The sequence below is a fragment of the Ptychodera flava genome, chromosome 22 (assembly GCF_041260155.1).
Source record: "Ptychodera flava strain L36383 chromosome 22, AS_Pfla_20210202, whole genome shotgun sequence".
In the NCBI taxonomy this organism is placed as follows: domain Eukaryota; kingdom Metazoa; phylum Hemichordata; class Enteropneusta; family Ptychoderidae; genus Ptychodera; species Ptychodera flava.
In genome coordinates, this window is record NC_091949.1 from 20549218 (window position 1) to 20559190 (window position 9973).

General features: G+C 38.1%; 1 protein-coding gene and 1 long non-coding RNA gene across 2 annotated transcripts; both read right to left on the reverse strand.

Annotated features, from left to right (window-relative positions):
• Positions 1 to 1227: 1227 nt before the first annotated feature.
• LOC139123377 (neuronal acetylcholine receptor subunit alpha-10-like) lies at positions 1228 to 3604 on the reverse strand. Its single transcript, XM_070689527.1, has 2 exons — positions 3043 to 3604; positions 1228 to 2509 (listed from the first exon to the last, which is right to left on the reverse strand). The coding sequence occupies exons 1-2, from the start codon at positions 3602 to 3604 to the stop codon at positions 1896 to 1898; spliced, it is 1176 nt and encodes a 391-aa protein (XP_070545628.1). The 3' UTR covers positions 1228 to 1895.
• Positions 3605 to 4846: 1242 nt separating this feature from the next.
• LOC139122360 (uncharacterized) lies at positions 4847 to 6238 on the reverse strand. Its single transcript, XR_011549430.1, has 3 exons — positions 6154 to 6238; positions 5455 to 5499; positions 4847 to 4930 (listed from the first exon to the last, which is right to left on the reverse strand). It is a non-coding gene; the product is annotated as an uncharacterized lncRNA (long non-coding RNA).
• Between the last annotated feature and the right edge of the window lie 3735 nt (positions 6239 to 9973).

The following is a 9973-nucleotide window of genomic DNA, read 5'->3' on the forward strand; positions in this document are numbered from 1 at the left end:
GCAGGAGACAATTTGCCTTACTGGTGTCGGGCAAATTGTCACCTGCTCTCGGGCACATAAACCCATGTATTCAAGCAATAATATATAAAACTGACTTTTCTCTGCCCATCTTTTGTCGGAATACATGTTATCAGATGTAATCAACTCATCACGTCTTGTTCACCCAGGTCTTTTGTTGAAGACTGCTGCCATACGGTTTCAATCGTTCGCATTATCTACGTAATCTGTTTGCCCGCAAATCATGCTGGACTGTTATAGGTACAGACTTTGTTTTTCGGTTCATTTCAGTTCTGCCATGGCAATACTTAAAAGAAAAATAAATTAATAAATGAATAAATAAATATAAAATTTATAAAACTGAAGCTTGCAGAGTGGATTTACCGAAGTTATTTAGTCATGTCAACATTCATCATGAGAATGATTCAAGTACAATGGCCGCCATATGTGCACATGAATGGGTGGCTGGGATCCGCACGATCAGATTGCCGAATTTTAGACAACTACAAATTTGGCACTGCACATTTATGTATACATTTATCTACGTTTGATAAGTTATGTAAATGCACAGTATTCGCTTCAAGTCGAAGGTAAAATGTACATGTGTCTTCAAGAACTTTGTCTTCTTTTTATTTCATCGAAAATGTTGATTCGCTATACATGGTAGCCTAAGAGAAAATTATGAACAGTATTTCCAATATGAAACGAGCGACGAGCGATACCTATATATTCATTTATAGACGTTTGGTCATTGATATATATATATATATATATATATATATATATATATATATATATATATATATATATATATATATATATATATATATATATATATATATATATATATATATATATATATATATGGTTAGAATAGGATTGGTATATAATATATATATATATATATGGTTAGAATAGGATTGGTACAAGTGCGCATGTGTACAAGAAAGTTGATTTTTTTGAATTTCACTGAAAAGGTGGATCCACTGTCATAGAAGTCTATGAGAATATTTTTTCCGATATAAAACTAACAATATATGTGCACTTATAGTGGTTTGATAATTTAATTAAATGTATTTGATTAAAATTAGGTGTTCACAAGTGCAGATGTGTACAAGAAATTTGGTTTTGGAATTTCAACGATAATGAGAAAACTATGAGTTATTTTTTCACAATACAAGCTAAGAAATTCTGTTTTTTCTATAAATGTTTGACAATTGGTCTAAATATTCTTGATTAGTAAAGGGTGTTCGAAAGTGCAAATGTGAACATCAAATATGATATGGGAATTTCATCCAAAGACATTAATTCACATCTCATGGTAATCTATGGGTAAACTACAAGCTATTTTCCCCCTATACAACTTGCCTTATCTGTACATTTATAAGTAAGAGCCGTTAAAAATTGACTTACAGGCTGCAATCGGTTTCTTGACAAACTATGAATGAAGGTAAAAATTATAATATGTCTTTAATTTTGAATAGCCAATGGTGCTTTATGTAGTTTATATAATTATTGATAATTAATGTGATCTGTTTTCATCAAATTACTTAAAACCTTGCATAAAAGTGTTAACATGTATCTGTGAATTTTAAAAATTATTCGTTTTACAATTAAAGAGTCAAACGAGAAGTGATATGTCAATTAAGATATTATTGATAAAGACTGTAATACGCGGGGATCACTGTTTTTTGCGCATGGGAAGGTCACTTGTTTCCTCGCAAATAGTTTTGAAGGATCACCATTTTTTGCGCATCGTCCTGATAGAAAAAACCCACCGACCTTCCCTTTGTAATTTCTGTCCAGTCCCTAATGCGATTTCATCGTAAAAAGTTTGCTAAATACCAAGGAACAAACAGCTAATGTATTTGTTTGTTTTAGCCTGTGTGCTCCTGAAATTACATTCTACACGCCTCTGGTACTTCTATACGATCGTGTAACGCGATTGCCAAAGCAAAGCCGATAGCAATAGCGACAGTTACCAGAAGAAACAACCAGAAGAGTAGCCTGTCCAGCATGTAAGCGATTTCGCGCCATTTTCCCTCCATTCTTGCACTTTCTTCTTCGTCGTTCCGTTTACGAACCAGTGTCTGGATGCCTTCAGCTATCTCCGCGTTGTATCTTTCCGGGCCGCTATTGCCATCGTGTCGTTCCCTCTCGGCCCCGTCCGTCCAACGAAAGGCATTTCGGTGAGTCAAGTTCCCAGTTGCTTCTCCATTGCACCCAAACACTTCTTCAGTTTTGACCGAAGTTGCTGAGTCTGGCCCATGGGTACCTGCACTCAAACCTCGACTGATGTCTACCTGTAGGGCACGGTCGTAACTATTCCCCTCAAAAGAGTTCCGGCCTGCTCGGCATTTCCGACAGCTGAGTTTGGGCAGGTATTTCAGCCATGTGTTATGCATATCTGGACCTTCTGGATACCCAGGGGGAACATTGTAGAAGTTTAGAATGAAGACAGTTGATATGCACGACATTCCGACGATTACGATCATACACGAAAAATAGATAGCTGCGAACAAAAGCAAAGACTTCTCATTATATAACTATAATTCTGCCACGACAACTTCACAGGAAAACAGAAAGAATATCAAGGACGCGATATATTTTAATAATAACACACGAGACCAAGGGTGAGATTTGCGATTATGTGTTATTAATTTTATAATTTTACCGAAAATAGTAGCCACAGGAAATGAGTCGCAGCATTGAAAGACACCATTTTCCGATTGCAATACGTTAATTGATTTCAATCACATAGTCAATTGTAAAATAAATTGTTGTAAATATTGAGACTAGTCAATAATCAATACGTCAGTTCTGTAAAGCCACGAACATAAGTGAAATATTGACAAAGTTAATAATTCGAAATGGCGCACCATGGTAATTTGCTATATACTAACTGTGGTGTTTTATTTGATTTTATGCGTTGTCCCCGAACCATTTCCTATATCGGTAATTTACGAAGCTACACGTCAGAAACCAAATTATTATTTTGGTATTGTGTGCATTAAGACATAGCGATCCAGTGGGATGTATACTTACTGAGTAACGGAAGATCTTCAGAACTTCTAGGCAGCGACTGCGCCGTGACTTCGTTGAAGACAAATATGGTCAAGAGCGTAGTGAACGATAGGGCAACTCTCTCACCCGACGCCGGAGGCAAATAAAATGCAAAGACAGCTATGAGAGATATGATTGCAGTCGGAACAAAAATCCCCAGCACATGGTACGTCTGACGTCGCTGCAAGACAAGCATGTAGGTTACATCCGGGTAATTCCCGTCAATGTTGCAGCATTTGTAGTTGCCTTCGTGGCGGAAGACGGGCACCTTCAAAAGCCACCAGGCGGAGTGGGACTGGAAGTTGCTGAGATCAGCGTGGTCGGCCTCTGCACGGATGTCCAAGTCCGACCCAGCGAAGGTCCAGGAACCGAACTTGAGGGCGCAGCACTGTCTGTCATACGGAAAGTAAGTTGCGTCAATTCTGCAGGAGCTGATCAGTAAAGCAGGAGTTGGCCACTTTAAACTACCATCTGATTTTAAGATAATATTCGTCTGTAATGGTGCTGTATTGACTGTACCAACACTAAAAAGAAAGGAAAGCATTATGCCATCATGTAGATGTCTATCAAAACAACTTTGCTAGTCATAATAAAGTTAGTTACACTGTGAATGGGCGACGGATTTGTGCAATAGTCTAGTTTTTCAATCAATTTAATAGTTTGATCGAATTTGGTGTCGCCTTTACTTGGAAAACTCATGCGTTACGTGTGTGGATTTTGGCAAAAGAATTTAAGAAAGCTGAATCTATTTGTTGCTATTTATGCATTTTGTTTCAATATCTCATCGAATGCATGGGTGGATGCTTTCTGATGGACGTTGCTTTACCAGTTTTATTTAGACTATTACACCATAATCTCTGCAATATCGAATTATTTGTTTACACTCAAACTTTGAGTCAAGCGATCAGGTAAAGACAAACTGTTATTAAAGCTCAACAAATAAGGAAAAGAGTCTGTAAAGTCAAGCTGTCATGATTTCCAGTATAGAAAGTGGAACCAGTCAAGAATAGACTGAACATCCATACTCATGTATACTCTCAGTTAACTTATGCATATAAGCTCTTGCTGCAAAACCGAAAAGGTGCAAGCCCTTTTCTGGTAGGATGGGCCTCTGTGACAACTATTCGCCATCTCAAAATTTACAATTTTCCCTTAATGGGGGCTCATTTTATACCTCTTTGGGTTAGGAAAATTTTCATAGTCTTAGTTTTTCGGGAATTGAAATTTTATCTCCCTGTACAGTTAACTCTGGGATGGCTGCTACTTTTAAGTGAATATCGGCAAATAACTTTAGGTAATTTATTTCTCCAGTACCAAACTTTGCACGTTAGCCCAAAGGTATTTTTCCTTGACTTGGTAAGAGAATGGTTGAAATTTTTATTGAGAGAGTTTTGGGCGAAAGTTCAAGTCTATCACTTTGGAGTCGCGTACTTCCGTATATGAGAGATACTAATATGATAGGGAACAAGCATAATTGGAGGTAATAGGAGTCACCAAAAAGAATGGGTGCGATGGGAGAGAGAGGGTCCTCCGCCAGAGTAAAAAATTCCTTAAAAAGTGAGGGATCCCCTCTGAACCGAAGCTATTTTCTCAGATGGTGTCATGGTCTGTACCGTATGTTGTCAATGCCAGTGGCAGTCAGAGGTCAAAAGTCAGCTTTCATGCCAGGACAGTGAAAATCATGCCGTTTGGTGTCAGACGCTGCCACTTGAGGGTTCTGTAAGCATATAATTTCACCGTGACGGTTTCAAACTACTTACTCGTTGTACAGTACAATATCAGACATCCAGACTTGGCTCGTCGAGACACGTATTTCATCGATACCGCCATATTCAGATGAATTCCAGCGAAGCCTCTCATCGACCCAAAACTTTTGTAAAGATGAATAAAGGAAATGAAACAGAGTGTACCACTTCCACAATATTGAGTAGTTTGCTTCCTTTATGTATAATAATTAACGGAGGACAATTAAAAATGTGGTTTTTTGTCTCAACCACTGCAAACTATAAATTAGTAAAATAAAAAAGTTTGCAATTGATTAATTCACATCTTAATCTGTGAGATAAGCAAAACTTGGTTACGGTCACACACGTGCGTTGGTGCTTTGTACTTTGGTGAATATGATCCTGGCCAAACTGAAGAATTGTTTTGGCCTCGTGAACTACATGTATGGTTTATATAACGGTCACAGGGAGAAAGCTTTTAAAAGATAAAACGAATGTGTAACAAATTTAATTTACCTTGTACAATTTAATTATATTAATGTCAAAATTATTTAATGTCAAATATGTTCTTTTGTTACATTTGTATAGTGATCAGATTGTCACTCAGGCTGACCATCTTCCTTCGTACGATGGCCTTGAACTATTAATTAGCTTTTTACGCTTCAATTACCTGACGTAACCACACGTTGATCGTTATCTTCTCCTTCAATTCATCCTTAAGAAAGGAACGAAAACGTTGATTAGTAACGTCACAAGAACAGCGTCCATCGATCAGTGTCATTTCCTGCGGAACGTGAGTTGGCAAATACAAATTGCCTGTACGGGACTTTTGTTTTCAACAAACAATTGCATGTACTTGACTTACGCGGGAAATTATTATCAGTTTTACTTCAGATATTGAGACGGGAAACATTCAATATGCACTTGAAATAGAAATATTTCTCGCGGAAAGTCTGTACATATAGCACAGAGGGAAATGTTACTGTGCTGACAATGACCCCGCTTAAACCCATCGTCTTGTAGCTGGATACACAAGGTGTAGCAACTGTATGATAGGGGAACGTGCTGCAATCTTCACATCCTTTGATAATGTGTGTCATGAGAGTACAACAACTTGTGCGCTGCAGTCAAGAAATCTGATTTCAAACTCTAATGAAAAGCGCTTTACGATGAGGGATTTAAGTACCCATCACAGGTTACTTTGCGGGGTTGAATAACTTTACAATTAAAGCTGGTCTCTCTGCAACTAGCTAAAGGCTGTCTGATTATCACAGTCACCACGATATTTGCCGCGTCGCATCATGATCTAAAGACGAAGTAACGAAGGAAGAAGCTATGGACCACTCTCCTTGAAGAACAACTTTCTTACCAGATCAACAAGCTGAGTCAGTGACATGCCTAGCGTTATGTTGACAACGTCGGCATCGTTCAAACCTGGCCGAAGTTGACGGTTGTAATCCGAAAGAGATCCTCAAACAAGATCGCTCCGAAGTCTTTACCTGAATGGAGAGCAAAACAAACCAAAAAAAAAAACGGTATAGCCTACACCAGCTCACGCCATTACATATTGCCAGTAGGTAAATGCGAGTGAAAGTATATTAATTCGGAAACAAACCTATAGGCAACACCAAGATATGCAAATACCTATTTAGTAGGATGAATAATAAGGGTAAATGCGTAAATTGTAGGTGTTTTAAACCTTAGTGTCCTATTATGCCAATGCTATCAGTGAATCAGTGCCAATGTCAGAATCTGTGTAACTATATATATATATATATATATATATATATATATATATATATATATATATATATATATATATATATATATATATATATATATATCTATCTGAGGATTGCAAGATGCATGAAACTTAAGTAATAGATTTCATTACTTTGTACTTGAAGTAATTTGTTTATTTATAACGCTCTGCTTTTTGCATTGAGCACTGTAATTTCCCTCGAGGACATCTGTATACTTCGATATATATATATATATATATATATATATATATATATATATATATATATATATATATATATATATGTGTGTGTGTGTGTGTGTATATGTATATATATGTATTATATTATTATATTATATATTATATTATATATTATATTATATATTATATATGTATTATATATTTTATTTATTTATTTATTTATTTATTTATTTATTTATTTATTTATTATGATTACACAAATGATTGCAAGTACAGAGTAATAACACCACCCAGTAATCTTCAGAACTCTGTCTACCTGTTTGAAGATTGCAGGGTGCAAGAAACGTAAATAACAGAGGTTATTACTGTTTACCTGAAGTAATAAGTGTTATTATTCATAATGCTCTGTTTTCAGCTTGGAGCACTGTAATTTCCCACTAAGCATCTGTAAGCTTTGATAGTTACATATATGTGTGTATATATATACAAAAGTATATACACACACATACAAAAGTATACAGCAAGATATATAAGGGTTGCTTGAGAATTGATTTTTACAATTTCATCTCTACAACGTTGTTTCGTTAGTCGCGGCGAGACTCACTCGTCAGGAGACTAAACTGGAGTGGATCTACATGGGGTTACACATCGCTGTCCTCATGCCGTCACGAAAGCAAGGCATTGTTATGCATTAACTAGTAACCTCCAAATACATCCAACTACGTAAATCAGTCCTGTCCTTGGTAATGAATATTCATATCAGCACCAATATCATGCAACAACTGTCAATCTCAACCGAAATTCCACCATCTGCGTAACCAGAGATGTGTGACCCATGTAGATCAGCTCCAGTTTAGTCTGCTGACGAGTTAGTCTCGCGACTTACGTAACAAAGCTGAAGAGATAAAATTGTAAAATCAATTCTCCAGCAACCCATATAGACCCTAAACTCGTTACTGCGCAACTCGTCAAAATACGGACACATCACTCGAATACGACGCGGTATCGCCCTAACTTCGTATAATAACCCCTTTATCATACATGCATGCTTTGGTTATGACTGTTTTCCTACATACGCACCGAAAGTAGCGACGAAATCAACTTGAAATCGACCTTGCTTCCTCCAGGCTGTACTTATAAAAAGTTGGTTGCTAAGGAGTGATGACAACCGTATCACTTCTTGATATTATTCCGCTATTGGGCCATTCTACTTCAAAGGAGGGTTTATGGAGAACTTTTAAAGCGAACAATTTAAATATTACGATGTCGACACAGATTTTCACAATTTGAAGATGATTTGTTTTTAGTTTAAAATGACGGTGGATGTAAACATAGGCGGGAGTTTGTAAAATGGGTGTGTTTTCGTGTTTTGATACATAACCTCATCCCTGCGTGAAAGTTATGAGGCCGCAAAATCGGGTCAAAATACTCGCGCCACGCCAGCGTTCGATTTCAAACTCGATCGAGTATGAACAGCTGAGAGCATGGAGCAAGCAGCTCTGCGACATCTATGAATGCACAGTGGATATAATACCCGTACCAGTCAGTTTATCTCGAAGAATTATACATGTCCCCAGACGTCAAATATGCCGAATTTACCATCTTAGTAAGCGGATTAGGGAATACATGAAGTGAGTACACTGTCAGCTGTAGTGTCGTAACTCGTTTGTGATTTTGTTGCTGTACGAATAAAACATTTCTCAGGTATTTCCGAAGTCTGCTCGTATATTTTCGTCCTTGCTTGCCTAAATAGAGCTAAACTTCCTTTAACAATCTAAGCGAAAGTTTGACTTTCCCTAGATCTTACATTGTATCTGAAACCCGCGCCGCACCGGTGCCACCAGACACGATCATGACCTGTGAATCTCACTGACATGTGACAGGTACAAATCGGAAATATTATGTGCAAGTTCAACCTTGTCTGTCGCGAGTATTTTCAGTGCGGTTGGATTTTTGTGGCTCATTTACAGCTGTAAACGATGTAATTCATCGCCCAGATACTAAAGCTCATCAACAGGAATCTTGTCGTAAAGCAGTTCTATCATGATGCACTGTCAACCGATATTCTACATGTAATCTTCAGCAGCGTAGACGACACGAATAGTAGTTTAGTACGTTCAGATTGACGACTTTGCGTCGGCCCAGGTCCGGACCTGGGCCGGGGCCGACGTAAAAAACCAATGTGGACACGCTGAGTCGGCCCTTGGCCGACTCAGTTTGGTCCCGGTTAGAAGGGGGGGGGGGGGGGGGGGGGTTCAGGGCCGACGCAAAATTTGGTCCGACGCAAATCGCCAGTGTGGACACGTTACGACGGCCCTGGTCTTAGTTGACCAGGCCTCCGCCATGGATCGAAGTTGAACTAGTCACCCTATTCGCCACAAACAAACGACGTTTGAAACTAAAGTTTACACCTATCGAAAGTTTCAATCCAGTCTTTACATTTTAATATCATCCCATGTACGCAGAACTTCCCACCACCTTTGTTCCGCAAACGAGACCATTTCATTCGATTCCACAGTGCACGTAATAGACTAGAGAGGCATGTCAAAAATGCCGCGCACTGGTTATTCCTCCACCGCGGTCATATATATACCATACGCTCATCCAATAAATAGTGAAGATCTCTCCGATGATTAAAAGGGTGAGTGGTAGTCATATTTGCCCTTCTTGTGCGTAAAAACACAGGAAAATCATGAACAGTAGAAACAGCGTGCCATATTCAAATGCGCCATTTTGAACTTTGACAGGTCAGAGGTCACAAAGGAAGGTAAAGTTACGTAGGCCCTAATTCTGGTACCGGTAGGTGTGGACACGGACCAAATTTAATCCCAAAAGGACAATTATTTTGCGTCGGCCCAAATTTCAGTTGGGTTGCCAATGTGAACAAGATAGAAAACATTCCACCGCCACGGGACCGGCCGTGAACGATGACAGGTGTCGGCAAATGATACAAATTTTCAAAACTATTGTTTGTATGTATTTGGTACAACTGTACTTGTGCTAAAGTGTAATGCCCATGACGTGACTGCAAACAACATAATTTTTACCATAATCATAATGACGTTTCGGATTGTCATTTGTATTATTCGCTCAGCTGTTTTATATGTACATATTATATATGTACATATTATATACTAACGAAGGTCGTGCATACCAGCGAAGGTCACGCGTACGCGTCGCTGTAAGAAGTTCGGTTATAGTGAAAATATAATTCGTATTTTCACTAGTTAAAATATGGGCTCATATC